This window comes from Neoarius graeffei, chromosome 14 (genome assembly GCF_027579695.1).
Source record: "Neoarius graeffei isolate fNeoGra1 chromosome 14, fNeoGra1.pri, whole genome shotgun sequence".
Taxonomy (NCBI): domain Eukaryota; kingdom Metazoa; phylum Chordata; class Actinopteri; order Siluriformes; family Ariidae; genus Neoarius; species Neoarius graeffei.
In genome coordinates, this window is record NC_083582.1 from 18505295 (window position 1) to 18522081 (window position 16787).

At 45.6% G+C, this 16787-nt stretch overlaps 1 protein-coding gene across 1 annotated transcript in view; it reads right to left on the bottom strand.

Moving 5' to 3' along the window:
- The window catches only part of mto1 (mitochondrial tRNA translation optimization 1), a 36119-nt gene that overhangs the window by 4864 nt on the left and 14468 nt on the right, over window positions 1–16787 (bottom strand). The window contains exons 8-12 of the mRNA XM_060939375.1: window positions 6099–6229; window positions 5783–5987; window positions 1192–1363; window positions 887–996; window positions 32–189 (exon numbers count right to left, since the gene is read on the bottom strand). Coding sequence (XP_060795358.1) covers window positions 32–189; window positions 887–996; window positions 1192–1363; window positions 5783–5987; window positions 6099–6229 — 776 coding nt within the window. The remainder of the gene's footprint in view (window positions 1–31; window positions 190–886; window positions 997–1191; window positions 1364–5782; window positions 5988–6098; window positions 6230–16787) is intronic.

Consider the following 16787-nt stretch of genomic DNA (forward strand, 5'->3'; position numbering starts at 1 on the left):
CATGAAGGTTTTTAAACATGTCTACACTCACAGTGTCAGGTCGCACTCGATCCAACACCTCTCGCACCTCATCAGAGAGAGACACAGGAAGTGAGAGATAGTCGATGTCTGGAGGCAAGGTGAGACTCTCCTCTTCCTGTATCCTCTCCATCTCTCTCTTCTGATTCTCACAGTAAGGACGGTACACAGCTACATCGAGAAAAGCAGGCCATAAGTATTTGTGTATATACATCCTGCCTTCCATAACTGTTCACCCCCCCCTCAGCTTTTCCACACTGGTGATGTTACAACCTGGAACTGAAATGGACTGAATTAGAATTATATTTAATGAATGTATAGTCCATAATAATGAAATGCCCTGTGGAAAAAGACCTGAATTGAACTATTGAGCACAAAGCCTTATGATTGCAAGAAACCCAACACTGCTCATCACCCAGAGAACAGCATCCCTATTGTGAAGCATGGTGATGGTAGCATCATGTTCAAGGCTACCAATGGTTGCCTCTCTGATATATATTCACGCCATCATGGCAGAGGTATGAATGTTTTTAACAGCACTTAAACAATACAAATATTACATTTCACTTTTTATGCCACAATTTCAGATCTGAATCTTCACCTTTAACCTGACTTCAAATTGTTGACGGTCGAAAACAACATAATAATGAATTCCTCTTATTGTCAACTGAAAGAACAGGAAGTGAAGACTACAAGTACCACATATTTAATACATACCACTTCCTGCTGGTCCTAATTCACCATTTTCATGAACTTCTAACCTCTGGTTTGTTTATACTGTTGTTCATTAGAATATTCCACAAGACAGCACTTGATGAAAACATGCACTGATTCACATTTTCCATGTTCTGATATTAAAAAAACTCACCTTCAATTTTAATCCGCTGGGAAAATTCTAGATACAGTATAAAAATTTCAGGGAAGATGGAAGCCAACATTTCAAATGAGACCTCTTTATGCTGCAGCATCTCTTCTCCACTGAAAAGCACACAGTTATAATAATTATTCTTCCATCAGAGACATAAAATGCGTTATTTATTAGATAGATCAACTTGTAGTTAACTTGACTGTGGTTTCTGTAAATCTGTTTATAAACAGCATGGGTGGTTAAAAGGTTTTTTTTTTAAACTGTAAAATTTGTCACATTTTTACCTTTCTGCTTGGCATAATTACCTGATTAGTGTGCTTTTCACCTCACTGATCTTAGCATCTTGGAGTTTCTCTCTCCATCGTGAAGAAGAGAGCATGACGGACTGCAGGGCAACGAGAGCTTCACTCAGACCACGACTCACTCGCAAAGCGTCATTGTAGCGCTGTGATGACACACACCCCACCTCTTCAAAGCCTGAGAGAAACCACACCACAGTTATTACACAGAATTCACTGCTACTACATACAGTATGATAAACACAGTAAAGAACAATACAAGTCTGACAGATACCATGGTGCTTGAAAGTTTGTGAACCCTTTAGAATTTTCCATATTTCTGCATAAATATGACCTAAAACATCATCAGATTTTCACACAAATCCTAAAAGTAGATAAAGAGAACCAGTTAAACAAATGAGACAAAAATATTATACTTGGTAATTTATTTATTCAGGAAAATTATCCAATATTACATATCGGTGAGTGCCAAAAGTATGTGAACCTTTTGCTTTCAGTATCTGGTGTGACCTCCCCCTTCTGCAGCAACAACTGCAACTCAATGTTTCCGGTAACTGTTGATCAGTCCTGCACATAGGCTTGGAGAAATTTTAGCCCATTCCTCCGTACAGAACAGCTTCAACTCTGGGATGTTGGTGGTTTTCCTCACATGAAATGCTCACTTCAGGTCCTTCCACAACATTTCGATTGGATTAAGGTCAGGACTTTGACTTGGCCATTCCAAAACATTATTCTTCTTTAACCATTCTTTGGTAGAACGACTTGTGTGCTTGGGGTCATTGTCTTGCTGCATGACCCACCTTCTCTTGAGATTTAGTTCATGGACAGATGTCCTGACATTTTCCTTTACAATTCGTTGGTATAATTCAGAATTCATTGTTCCATCAATGATGGCAAGTCGTCCTGGCCCAGATGCAGCAAAACAGGCCCAAACCATGATACTACCACCACCATGTTTCATAGATGGGATAAGGTTCTTATGCTGGAATTCAGTGTTTTCCTTTCTCCAAACATGACGCTTCTCATTTAAACCAAAAAGTTCTATTTTGGTCTCATCCGTCCACAAAACATTTTTCCAATAGCCTTCTGGCTTGTCCACGTGATCTTTAGCAAACTGCACACGAGCAGCGATGTTCTTTTTGGAGAGCAGTGGCTTTCTCCTTGCAACCCTGCCATGCACACCATTGTTGTTCAGTGTTCTCCTGATGGTGGACTCATGAACATTAACATTAGCCAATGTGAGAGAGGTCTTCAGTTGCTTAGGAGTTACCCTGGAGTCCTTTGTGACCTTGCCGACTATTACACACCTTGCTCCTGGAGACACACCTTTGTTGGTCAACCACTCCTGGGGAGGTTAACAACGGTCTTGAATTTCCTCCATTTGTACACAATCTGCCTGACTGTAGATTGGTGGAGTCCAACCTCTTTAGAGATGGTTTTGTAACCTTTTCCAGCCTGATGAGCATCAACAATGCATTTTCTGACGTCCTCAGAAATCTCCTTTGTTCGTGCCATGATACACTTCCACAAACATGTTGTGAAGCTCAGGCTTTGATAGATCCCTGTTGTTTAAATAAAACAGGGTGCCCACTCACACCTGATTGTCATCCCATTGATTGAAATCACCTCTCTAATTTCACCTTCAAATTAACTGCTAATCCTAGAGGTTCACATACTTTTGCCACACACAGATATGTATTAATAAATTACCAAGTATAATATTTTTGTCTCATTTGTTTAACTGGGCTCTCTTTATCTACTTTTAGGACTTGTGTGAAAATCTGATGTTGTTTTAGGTCATATTTATGCAGAAATATAGAAAATTCCAAAGGGTTCACAAACTTTCAAGTACCACTGTAGCTACAGATGACTAACAACATATGTTCAAGCATCACTTTCAATTTTGTTTTAAAAGGTCATAGTGAATTTTAGTCAAGTTTATTTGTATAGCGCTTTTAACAATAAACATTATCGTGAAGCAGCTTTACAGAATTTGAACGACTTAAAACATGAGCTAATTTTATCCCTAATCTATCCCCAATGAACAAGCCTGTGGCGACAGTGGCAAGGAAAAACTCCCTCAGACGACATAAGGAAGAAACCTCGAGAGGAACCATATTCAAAAGGGAACCCATCCTCATTTGGGCAAAAACAGACAGCATGACTATAATATTAACAGTTTTAACATGAAGACAGTTTCGTTGATGTAACTCTTCATTGATGGAAACTTGAGTGCAAAACTGTTCATGACAACTGCAGTCCTAAAGTTAGCAAGTCAACTGTAGTCCTCAGCCATAAAAGAGTCCAAGAGTCTGCAAGAGTCCAGAGCATCCTCCAAGTGTGACTTTCAACTGTCCATTTTTTTCTGTGACTAAATTGCTATATTAATTACCAAAAATGGTTATGCTTTTAGCTGATGAAACTATGCACCTTTGTCAAACTTTGTCAAACAGGACTCCCCAGTGGTTCATCAGAAAAGCCCTATTGTTAGTAGTTTGAGAGTTCGAATCCCAACCAGGCCATGGCCCTGTCTCTGGGTGTCTGTGTACTCATGTATGCAGAAAAGGGCAGATAGCACTTTCCTTTGAGTGGGTTATGATGCCCTGTACTGCAGCATGAGGATTTGCATTAATGAACTCAAAAGATTCTCCATTTACCGTGACACAAAGCAAGGGGGCGGCACGTTGGCATAGTGGTTAGCGCTGTCGCCTCACAGCAAGAAGGTCCAGGTTCGAGCCCCGTGGCCGGCGAGGGCCTTTCTGTGTGGAGTTTGCATGTTCTCCCCGTGTCCGCGTGGGTTTCCTCCGGGTGCTCCGGTTTCCCCCACAGTCCAAAGACATGCAGATTAGGTTAACTGGTGACTCTAAGGGTGTTTTCACACTTGGTCCCTTTCAGCCATCTAACTGAACTCAGATCGATGACTCAGCATTTTTTGTGCATATGTGAACACTCCAACCGTACCCAGACCCCTTTAAAGCGAACCGAACTGAGACCACCTCAGGAGGTGGTCTCAGTACGGTTCGCTAAAAATCAACGGTACGGTTCGCCTAATCTGCGCATTATGAACAAAAAGCGCACCGGGTTCACTTCGCCTTTTTCACTGTAGTTTAACCTTCTTCGTTTGCCGTAGTTGGTCACGTGACTGTAGCAGGGAAACTCAACTTCCTTTTGGAACTTACCAGCCGTGTTTTGTGCTCATAGATAGCTGGAATAAATTTATTTTCCTTAATCCGCACTATTTTGATCAAAGAATACAGCAGGGCAAGCATGGGAGCAGACATTTTGATTCAAGAGAAAATTACCCAGAATTCCGTGCACTGGGGGTCTGAGGGCTCTAGAGGACCTGGTGTGAACAGAAAGAGGACTGAGGCCCCATCAAAGCTTAACTGGACCAGAAAGAGAACCCAGTCCTCTTTGTAATAAATTCACAGTGTGAATACAAAAAGAACTGAGTTCTTTTTCTGTTGGTCCACTTTTTGGTCCACTTAAAGAGGACTGAGTCTGGTTCCTTTAAAGGGGACCAGGTGTGAAAACACCCTAAATCAGGGGTGTCCAAACTGATCCATAAAGGGCCATGTGGCTGCAGGTTTTCATTCCAGCCATGCAGCAGCACACCTGATTTGGCTCATTCAATCAACTGAACTGTCTTCACACAGTCAAATACTTGAAGCCACACCCACCCTTGATTAAAGGGTGGGTGTGTCAGTTGATTGAATAAGCCAAATCAGGTGTGCTGCTGCATGGCTGGAATGAAAACCTGCAGCCACACGGCCCTTTATGGATCAGTTTGGACACCCCTGCCCTAAATTGACCGTAGGTGTGAATGCGAGTGTGAATGGTTGTCTGTGTCAGCCCTGTGATGACCTGGCGACTTGTCCAGGGTGTACCCCGCCTTTCGCCCGTAGTCAGCTGGGATAGGCTCCAGCTTGCCTGCGACCCTGTAGAACAGGATAAAGCGGCTAGAGATAATGAGATGAGAGACAAAGCCCTTGCTTTGTCAGCACACCAGCCAAAACATTACTAATATGGGAAGGGAGTGGTACTTCCAGGGGGTCAGAAAATACCAACAGATATGCAACTGTCAGTAATTATAAATTCATGTCGATTAGCTCATGTGCTAGTTCAGGCTTGCTCATTGGGGATAGATTAGGGATAAAATTAGCTCATGTTTTAAGTCGTTCAAATTCTGTAAAGCTGCTTTGCGACAATGTTTATTGTTAAAAGCGCTATACAAATAAACTTGACTTGACTTGACTAGTTTTATAGAGAGAAAAGATTATTCATTTATTTATATGAGCTATAAAATTAACTAGTTTTAAGAAATTAAACTATATATTTTGTAACCTATGATGTTACTCTGCACCTCATCAAAGTTAAAATCATGCTTGAATAATTTACTTAATTTGTGCTTTGTTTGCAGCACTGAGTTAAAGAAACTATAGAATTTAATTTCCCACAAAGTGAATCGACAGAAACAATAGCTCAAAAACACGAACTTAATTCACATAATAAATAAATAAACAAAACAAACTACACCATTTTAGACTATATAAGTATTTGAGATGCTGATGAAATAAATTCAGTAAACACACAGTACCTCTGAGAGTGAGGCGCAGGTCTGCGTTATCAGGCCGGAGTGAAGTCCTGAACTCGGCCCGGCTTGTGAACATGCGGTATGGTTCACTAACTCCCTGACTCACCAGATCATCAATCATCACACCGATGTAGCTCTCAGTACGGGACAGAGACAGAGGGGGGAGACAGAGGGCGGTCCTTCCTGCATTAACACCCGCCCACAAACCCTGAAATGAGGCAGACAGCACAATGCATGAACAGATAATTCCAAATAAAATTTACACCACAGACCTGCTGAATGCTGGACTCTGTGTTATAGGAGGTGTTGTCTTTTGTACCTGTGCTGCTGCTTCCTCGTAGCCCGTTGTCCCATTAATCTGTCCTGCCAGGAAAAGCCTCTGAACGCTCTTCACCTGCAGCCACGGGAAGAGCTGCATTGGGCAAACAAAGTCATACTGCACCCCGTAACCTACACAAATGGGTACAAATACGTCACACTGTGGTCAGAAAGCTCCCCTATACTTGCGCATGGGCGTCGCCACCATTGAATGTGAAGGGGAGGTGTCCCCTTCACATTTCATAATTCTTCATTTGGACCCCCCCACATTTAACATAAAATATTAGTTCACCCAGCGCAGTTTCTATTGCTTCGTGAAAGAATCCATTCCACTTGATTGATAAGAGAATACACATACCACTGAAAATCCACTCCGGGTTTTCCGGGCGTTACAACAACTCACCGCACGCGACTGAAGTGAATCTCAGTGCAAGCAGAGAAATGTTGGTGCAGCTGCTCGAAAGTGGAGGAGGTGACGTCAGCCCCATTGCCACCTCACTAAACCTTATTCTTTTGTTATATGCCCTCAAAATTAACCCTAGGCCACGTTAAATTAATGTTCAACTAAACAATGAAATAAGTTTAGCCTAATGGGGTATTCTTGATTGATGATGAATTGTTTGCAATATTTGCTCCCTTCCCAGACACAATGGACATAAGGAAATTCTTTACAAAGAAGTGGAAAGTAAGCCAAAATTTCCCCACAGGACAGGGTTTTTTTTTTTGTCCCAATGGAAATGTTAGTGCAGTTAGCTGGCTAGTCAATGTTAGGAGATGTATCAGCTAGCTTAATGTTCGCTATCATTTAATTCAAACCCAGTAGGCCGACCTTACTGTAATGCCAAGAATGAGGTCAAGTCTGCTTTGATGATATTTATTGATTCCCTGTTGTGATTTGAAGAACTTGTTTTGTCTGGTCTTTGCCAGTTTTCTGGAAAGTAACATGGGAAATCAGTGTATGGGGAAGGAATAGTAGAAAGGAAAGCAATGGAGAGAGATGGATGTTATTCCAGGTGGATTGTGAAGGAAAGGGAGATAAAAGTTATGAAGTGGTAGAAATTGTGGTGGTACCAATGTAAGAAGGAGTTATATCTATAAATCTATTTGTTATACTAATCTGTAAATGTTACTGTAGTACCACCATTGCATGTAGGTTGACAAAGCTGCACTTGTTCATTGTGAGAAGTTCTCTTTTATGTGTCATTGCTTGACACAGTGTAATTTTGTGTTATGAAGACTGCATGATGCCATGTCATTTTTGTTACGAGTATCACTAAATCGGAAAAAAGTAAAATGCCCCCACTAAAGTCACTGTTGATGGTTAACAAAATTGCACCTGTTCATTGTGTGAAGTTATTTTTTATGTCACCTTTGCTTGATAGTGTGATTTTGTGTTATGAAGTTTGCATGATGCCATGTCATGCCTGTTCATTGTGTGAAATTATGAATATTCTTATTTTTAAACAGACAGTTGAGTGTCACTATTGCTTGGCACAGTGGCATGTTGTGTTACATCTAAAACTAAATAAAAAAGGAAATACAAAATAAAAAGTAAAATGCACCCATAAAGTCGTTGTTGGTGATAAATTGTGTCACATTCATCTCATTATCTTAGGTATAGCAGTGGGTTTAAAAACAGGCTGATGAATATATGGACTAGTTGTTGAATGAGGACTTATTGTTGAGTCTCTAAAATAGTCATTGAATTAAGTGACTTTTGTAGGTAAAATTAGGTGTTTAACAACCTGTTAAAAATACACCAGAATGCAGGAAATGGCATCTAATTAATTAATAATTTTCTGGGGGACGACTCCCCACCAATGTATCCCCCCCCCACATTAAACATGCTTCTGACACCCCTGAAATAGCGTTTCCATCATCAGGACATATCCCAAACTACTACAACATATACACTATATAGTCCATGAAATCTGTAACCAGCAGTTTTCACGGTGACTTCATAAGTAGGTACAGTAGATTATTTCTACTGTCTGCACATTCCGTCATTTCCAGTTGAGTGAACGCTGTGCCCGTCTGGCTGCCGCTACTCACCGGTGTTGCTCGCAACTGTTTTTTCGTTTGGGGAACTCCTAGGACACTGTCAGATTACTTTCACCTTTACTATCTGGTGTTTTGCTGAACTTTTGTTGATACTATGGACTAAGTTGCTGCAATTGCTGATGTTTGCTGGACTGTACACTCGCTCTGCCAGTTTACTACTGTCTATCTCCTAGCACACCTGCATGAGCCCTCTTCCTTCTCCTTCACAGTAACTACATTTGTGGCGAGTGTCTTTACCTTCTTGCCTCGTTGTTATTGCCAGTGTGTTTCTGTGGTAAATGCATTAAACTTCCATTGATCATAGTTCTTGCTGGGTTGTGTTGGGAGTTTGGTTGGCTAACATGCAGCGTTAGCGTGGTGGTGTTACGTATGTGACAGTTCTACTGTCTGGTGTTTGTCATGACTACTGCTGGTGTTTGGATTATAGCCTGCTCAGCCCACTTTTTCATGGTCTGGTGTTGTGCTGTGCATGCGTGCTTTTTACCATCTGGCAATGCAACCTTTATACACCTCGGCTGATCTCAAACTACTTCGTCATCACACCCCTCTGGACTCGGCGTCTTATAATCTATGCCACTCATTTGGAATTACTCGTCTCCCACGTTACATACACTGATCCAATAGAGGACCATCGCTTATCTACAGATGTGATGCACAAATTCCAATTCTATGTATTTATGCTCATTAACTCCTGAAAAAAGCCAGTAGAGGAAGAAATCATGACCATCTTCGTTGTATTCCTATACTGACTGCTTCTTCCTCTCCAATTCGTCATTACTTTAACACCGCCCACTTGAGTGCATGATCCATTGCCAATAAAACCTCATTAAGATAGCCTTTTATTATCCCACAAGGGGAAATTTATATTAATCAATGACCTCGCCCTCCAGAAGAAAATGGACATGTTTTGTCTCTCAGAAACTTGGAAAACAACCTGGTGAATGCATATACTTAAACTTGCTGACCCCCCTTGGTTATTCCTACTTATCTAAACCCAGATCAGTAAGGAGAGGGGGTGGGTTGGCTGTTGTGTATCACTCGGATCTGACTGTTAAAAACTAGCACTATTCAATATGTGACATCTTTTGAATACATTGCTTTAAAGATTGTTTCAACCCCTCCCCTAATGCTGCTATTAGTTTATCAGCCCCCCTAAACCATCTGCCAAATTTTTGTCAGAATTGAATGAACTCCTTACAGTTACCTCACCTCTTTGTCCTGCTGTAATTATGCTTGGTGACTAACATCCATGTTGATACCAAATGTTCTTACACCTCCGAGTTCATTTCTGTTTTGGACTGTTTTAACCTGACGCAGCATGTTGACTTCCCCACCCACAATCAAGGTCTCACTCTTGACCTGCTTCGTTCCACTGGTCTAAATGACGTCCCTGTCTCTGTCTATGGTATCTCTTATCATAAGCTCATTGTATGCAGCTTCCATACTACCATATCATACTCTATACTCCATAGCTACCATACTTCCATACTTCTCATGCCTTTAAGAAAACATCTGTCACCTCTTTGCTGCTTCTATACAGGCATCATCCTTGTTTGACAAACATGATGACCTCTCCTCCCCAGACAATCTGGTTGCCATTTACATTGACACTCTTTCTAGATTGCTGGATGACTTAGCCCCTGGAAAAAATAGGCTTGTCCCTGCCACCCGCACCTGTCCCTGGTTCACCCCTGAGCTCAGAGTAATGAAGGCTACTGGCCGACATCTTGAGTGCTTTGTGATGTACAAGTGTTTTTTTTCCATTTTTATTATTTATTCAGTTATTTATTTCCATTGCAATATGTAAATATCCTGTGTTTGGATGTTAAGAGCATTTCTATATTTTATTGGGGTGATTTTCTGTTATTCTATGATTACTTGTGCACGATGGACATTTCTGATAATCATTATGTTACACCCCACTCAATTTTGGCTCTTGGATAAAGTTCAGGAGGGAGACATTCCTGCGAGCTGCAGGTGCCACGCAGTGCCTGGCTGATGTCAATTAAAAGTTCACGTGAACAACTTCAGGCGGAGACGTTGTGGCGACACACTCTCGGATGCGCTCAACACAGCTGGACAGCTCTCGGTGCCCTCGCTTCAGAGACTCTCGTTTTTTCTGGATATGTTTTTCCCTCGCGTTGGATTATGCTTTTCAGACTTTTCCCTTCACGGATGCCTCGGGAAACACCACTGCTACTTTGGAGGACATTTAAAGACTAAACAGTTCAACGGTCGGGGCAATGGGACCTGCACTCTGGTCTATTTTGGATATTTTTCCCCCTCGCAGTGGATTATGCTTTTCGGACTTTTCCCTTCACGGATGCCTCTGGAAACACCACTGCTACCTCAGGACATTTAAAGACTGAACAGTTCGATGGTCGGGGCAATGGGACCTGCTGACCGGCGCTTGCCTAACGCGAGGCACAAAGGGACCGTGAGATAAATTCTGTGTCCTTTATATTTTATGTTACGAATATGTCTGTATTTTGATGTGGTTTGAAAAGGGAACTGTAGCAGTCCATGTAGGTGGGTGGAGCACAGAAGGACGGCAGGACAGAACTGTTTTAACAAAACTCTCTTATTTGCACTTTTCAGTTGCAAACACACACTCAGACACACGCACACACATCAGCTGTCTGGTTGTGGAGAGAGTCCCTCTGCTCTCACTCTCTCTCCTTAAGAAGGGCGCGGTCACTGGGAAGACACACAAACATCAATTAACAACAGGTGTAGTGATTCTACCACTTAACTTCCCCGACTCCGCCCTCCTGTCACAGACCGATGCTAGACCACGCCCCCGCTGCCACATACCCCTACCACCGACTCAGGCTGGGCAGCCGTCCGGCCCGCAGCCGACTCCCCCCCCCCCCTTGACAGGAGAGGAAGTCCGCCACGACCATCTGCGCCCCCGGCCTGTGGATCACCTTGAAGTTAAAGGGTTGGAGTGCCAGATACCAACGGGTGATCCGCGCATTGGCATCCTTCATGCGGTGGAGCCACTGGAGGGGTGCGTGGTCCGAACAGAGGGTGAAAGGGCGTCCCAGCAGGTAGTACCGGAGGGCGAGGACCGCCCACTTGATCGCCAGGCACTCTTTCTCGATGGTACTGTAGCGCCCCTCACGCACCGACAGCTTGCGACTAATGTACAAGATGGGGCGATCCTCCCCCTCCACCTGCTGGGACAAAACGGCCCCCAGCCCTCTGTCCGACGCATCCGTCTGCAACATAAAGGGGAGAGAAAAGTCAGGGGAGTGTAAAAGTGGCCCCCCCCACACAGTGCAGCCTTAACCTTAGAAAAAGCCTGCTGGCATTGCTCCGTCCACTGGACCGGATCTGGTGCCGCCTTTTTAGTCAGATCATTCAGCGGGCTGGTGACGTCCGAATAATTAGGTATAAGCCTACAATAATAGCCAGCCAGCCCCAGGAACTGTCTCACCCCCTTTTTGGTCTTGGGCCTCGAGCAGGCTGCAATCGCTGCAGTCTTGTTAATTTGGGGACGCACCTGCCCGTTGCCCAAGTGGAAGCCCAGATACCGTACTTCCACCCTCCCAATCGCACACTTCTTCGGGTTGGCCGTGAGACCCGCCCGCCTCAGCGACCTAAGGACGGCCCCTCAGGTGTTGTAGGTGCGGCGGCCAGTCATTACTATAAATAATGATACGTCTAAGTACGCGGCCGCATAGGTGGTGTGGGGGCGGAGGACCCTGTCCATCAGCCGCTGAAACGTAGCAGGCGCCCCAAACAGCCCAAAAGGAAGTGTGACGAATTGGTGTAAGCCGAACGGTGTGGAAAAGGCCGTTTTTTCCACGGGATAATGGAGTCAAGGGGATCTGCCAATAACCCTTTGTTAAATCCAGTGTCGAGTAAAAACGAGCCGTGCCTAGCCGATCGAGCAACTCATCAATACGAGGCATTGGGTATGCATTGAATTTAGACACCGCGTTGATTTTTCTATAGTCCACACAGAACCGGACCGACCCGTCGGCCTTGGGTACCAAGACCACCGGGCTGCTCCAGTCACTGTGGGACTCCTTGACGATGCCCATTTCGAGCATGGCCTCGAGTTCTTCCCGAACCACCTTTTTCTTGTGTTCGGGTAACCTGTAAGGGCGGCTATGCACTACCACCCCCGGGGGCGTCTCAATGTGGTGCTCTATGAGGTTAGTGCGGCCGGGCAGGGGTGAGAACACGTCCGAAAACTTGGTCTGCAACTGGGCAACCTCCGCGAGTTGGGTCGGGGAGAGGTGGTCTCCACAGGGAGACCACACAGGAGACTACACAGGAGAGGGACGTGATGCTAATGTTCCTTTTTGAACCTCCGGCCCCAGCTCCGCCTTCTCCGGAACCACCGACACCAACGCCACGGGGACCTCCTCGTTCCAGAGTTTGAGTAGGTTGAGGTGGTAAATCTGTAGCGCCCCACCCCTGTCCGTTCGCTTCACCTCATAGTCAACGTCCCCGACTCGCAGTGTGACCTCAAAGGGTCCTTGCCACTTGGCGACTAATTTAGAGCTCGATGTGGGCAACAGTACGAGTACTTTCTCTCCCGGTGCAAACTCTCTAAGGCACGTACCCTTGTCGTACAGGCGGGTTTGCCGTTCTTGGGCCTGCCGCAAATTCTCCTGGGTTAGTTGTGTGAGTGTGTGGAGTTTTGCGCGCAGGTCAATAACGTACTGAATTTCATTTTTGCTTGGTGAAGGTCCCTCCTCCCAATTTTCTCGCAGCGCGTTTAAAATGCCGCGCGGCTTACGCACATATAATAATTCAAACAGATAGAACCCCGTGGAGGCTTGGGGGACCTCTCGCACTGCAAAGAAGGGTTCGAGCCATTTATCCCAGTTACGCGCGTCCTCACTTACAAATTTCTTAATTATGTTTTTAAGGGTGCAATTAAACCGTACCACTAAGCCATCCGTTTGTGGGTGATACACGCTGGTGCGGATCGGCTTAATACCTAATAACCCATACAGTTCATTCAGTGTTCGTGACATAAACGAGGTGCCTTGATCAGTCAGAATCTCTTTCGGGATTCCAACTCGGGAGATGACGCGGAAGAGCGCCTCCGCAATACTGCGTGCTGAGATATTGCAAAGAGGCACTGCTTCCGGGTATCGCGTTGCATAGTCCACCAGAACTAATATAAAGCGGTACCCTCGTGTTGACCGATCTAATGGCCCGACGAGATCCATCCCAATTCTTTCAAACGGGGTCTCGATTAACGGTAGAGGGCGCAAAGGCGCTTTTGGAATGGCCGCTGGATTTACTAACTGGCATTCGCGGCATGCCGTACACCACCTACGGACATCGCCGCGAATCCCCGGCCAATAGAATCGGGCCATTATTCGGGCTACTGTTTTATCCTGCCCTAAGTGTCCAGCCATGGGATTAAAGTGAGCCGCCTGGAATACCAATTCCCGGCGGCTCTTCGGAATTAAAAGCTGCGTGACTTGCTCTTTAGTTTGAGTGTCCTGCGTCACTCGGTATAATCTATCCTTCATAATCGCGAAGTAGGGGAAGGACGGGGTGGCGTTCGGCTGGAGCGTTTGACCATCGATTACTCTCACTTGGTCAAAAGCATGCCGCAGAGTCTTGTCTCGCGATTGCTCTAATGGGAAATCCGCGAGGGATTCCCCAATAGAGAGAGGAGGAGTCAGCGGCTCCTCACTCTGGCACGGAGATGACGTAGACGGCTCTGTGACAGCTGCTCCCGCCAAAGCGACACCGGGACCTCCCCCTGTCAAATGGCAGGACCCACTCTTGACTAAGTGCGTCATTAAACCCCGAAATCCCGGCCAATCAGTCCCCAAAATTAAAGAGTGGGTAAGGCGAGGATTAACTGCCGCCTTCACTATAAATTTTTCCCCTCTGAAAATAATATGGACCGACACTAAAGGGTAGTTGTGAACATCCCCGTGCACACACAACACCTTCACCAATTGTGCTCCCCCCAATGCCTCGTCTTACACCAGGTTTTGGTGGATTGAGGTCTGATTACAGCCAGAATCCACCAATGCCTGATATGTATCCCCTTGGATACTCACCGGTATGCGATACGCTCCGGCCCGATCGAGAGCGGCTCCTGGCGCGTTGGGGATCCGAACCACCACGCCCACCTCCATTATCGAGCACTGCTGTTGGAGGTGGCCCGGTTCCCCGCAGCGCCAGCAAACCGGCCCGGGCTTCCTCTCTGCACTAGTGCTCTGGGGCTCACTCACCTGAGGGGGGGGGGGAGACACAGAAGGGCACCGCGGGTGCGGCGGGCCGGCTGAGGTGGCGCCGGCCCCCGTCTCCGCGGTGGGGGAATGGGGCGAGGAGAAGACACGGGGGGGGGGGGGGGGGGGGGGGGGGGGAGAGGTCGTCTGCTGTCCTGCCGTCGGGACAGCCCCCAGATGATCCTCCGCCAGCTCGATTGCCTGATCCAGCGACGCCGGGTGGTGGCACTGGATCCACTCTGCGGTTCCCGCTGGTAGACGCGCAACGAACTGTTCCAGTACCACCTGGTCGATGAGTCCCTCGGCGCCGCAGCCGTCAGCCCTCAACCACTGCCAGCAGGCGTCCCGGAGTTGCTGGCCAAACGCGAACGGCCAGCCGACTTCCTCCAAGCGCAGAAACGCTGATGTTGTTGCTCTGGGGTGCGTCCCACCCGCTGGAGGATGGCCCGGCGAAGGTCCGCGTAGGCCAGCCGGCGGTCGGCGAACTCCATGGGGCTGTTGTCTTCTGTGCTCGAGTCCTGGGTTTCGGCACCACTGTAGCAGTCCATGTAGGTGGGTGGAGCACAGAAGGACGGCAGGACAGAACTGTTTTAACAAAACTTTCTTTTATTTGCACTTTTCAGTTGCAAACACACTCAGACACACGCACACATCAGCCGTCTGGTTGTGGAGAGAGTCCCTCTGCTCTCACTCTCTCTCCTTAAGGGCGTGGTCACTGGGAAGACACACAAACATCAATTAACAACAGGTGTAGTGATTCTGCCACTTAACTTCCCCGACTCCGCCCTCCTGTCACAGACCGATGCTAGACCACGCCCCCGCTGCCACAGGAACCTTTTGTTTTGTGACCTAGGCCTAGGGTTTTATGTGTGTAACGTGTTGGGGTTTTGTTTGAACATGTTTAACTTCTGATTAATGGTAAAACTTTTCTATAACCGAATTCGGTGGTGGTGTTTTTTTTTTTTGATAACCTCTCACATAACAGCTTGCATAAGAAAACCAGTCTTACTGTCCACTTGTTGCTCTACACTAAGCACATTCATAAACATAGGGATACCTTAAATGCTGCCCGTTCTAACTACTACTCATCAATTGTAAGTGATTCCAAGTCTAGGCTGAAAACACTCTTTAGGACTGTTGATAAACTTCTCAAACCTCCTGTGGCAGCTTGCCCCAAGACAGCTGAACAGTGTTAGGCTTTCTTAACTTTGAAGACAAAATTAATTAAACTTACCAGTACTTTCAACTTACTGCTCTAATTCTCTCCCCCCTATTCTCCTCCTCTGGGCCCTAAACTCACCCATTTCACAACTGTTGGCTCCCTTTCTGTCGAATATCATCGCTAAATCGAACTCTTCCTCATGTCAGCTTGACCCTGCCCCTACCCTTGTACTCAAGGCATGCTCCACAATCATCTGTGAACCAACTGCATTGTTGGTTAATTCATGCCTCAACTCTGGTGTTGTTCCCACTGCCTTCAAAACGGTTGCAGTCACTCCCATTTTAAAGAAGCCCGATTTAGATCCAACCTCTCTGTCTAACTATCAACTGATCTCCAACCTCCCCTTTTTAGCAAAAATACTGGAAAGAGTGGTTACTTCACAATTTCACTCCTTTCTCATTGAAAATCTATATGAGCCCTTTCAATCTGGTTTCCGCACACATCACAGTACAGAGATTGCTCTCCTGTGAGTGATAAATGACCTCCTCCTGTCTGCTGATAGTGGTTCACTTAACATTCTCATTCTCCTTGACTTATCTGCTGCATTTGACACTGCCAATCATGACACACTCATCTCCCATCTGTCAGATATTGGGATCACAGACATAGCCCTCCAATGGTTTCGGTCCTACCTCACCAACAGACGACAGTTTGTCACACTGGGGCCACACAAGTCCTTCATGTCCCCCATTACTTGTGGTGTCCCCCAGGGGTCTGTTCTTGGGCCCCTCCTCTTCCTTATATACATCCTGCCCCTTGGCCAAATTATTCGTAACCATGGTCTTAACTTCCATTGCTATGCTGATGACATTCAATTATATCTCACAATATCAGGGCTCGACATTAACTGCTTGTCCGGGACAAGTGATACTTAATGTTGGACAAGCTCATTATCTCAGTTACTTGTCTGATCGGACAAATGCCAAAATACGCCGATATTCGGGTTACATATCAAATTTATCAGTTTATTCACATGATTTACAAAGCATCTCACTCGCCATATTGTTTTGATGAATCGCCAGATGTTTCTATTCGGAAAGAGTGATGTGCGCATGTGCAATATTCCACTTGCGAAACCGTCCAATACGGCATTGTGTATTTGAGCTGAAAAGTAAACGGTCGTTTATGATTGGTTTTAATCGTGTCATACACGTGGATTTGTTGACATTTCTGTTGGCGGGATCATTATTCA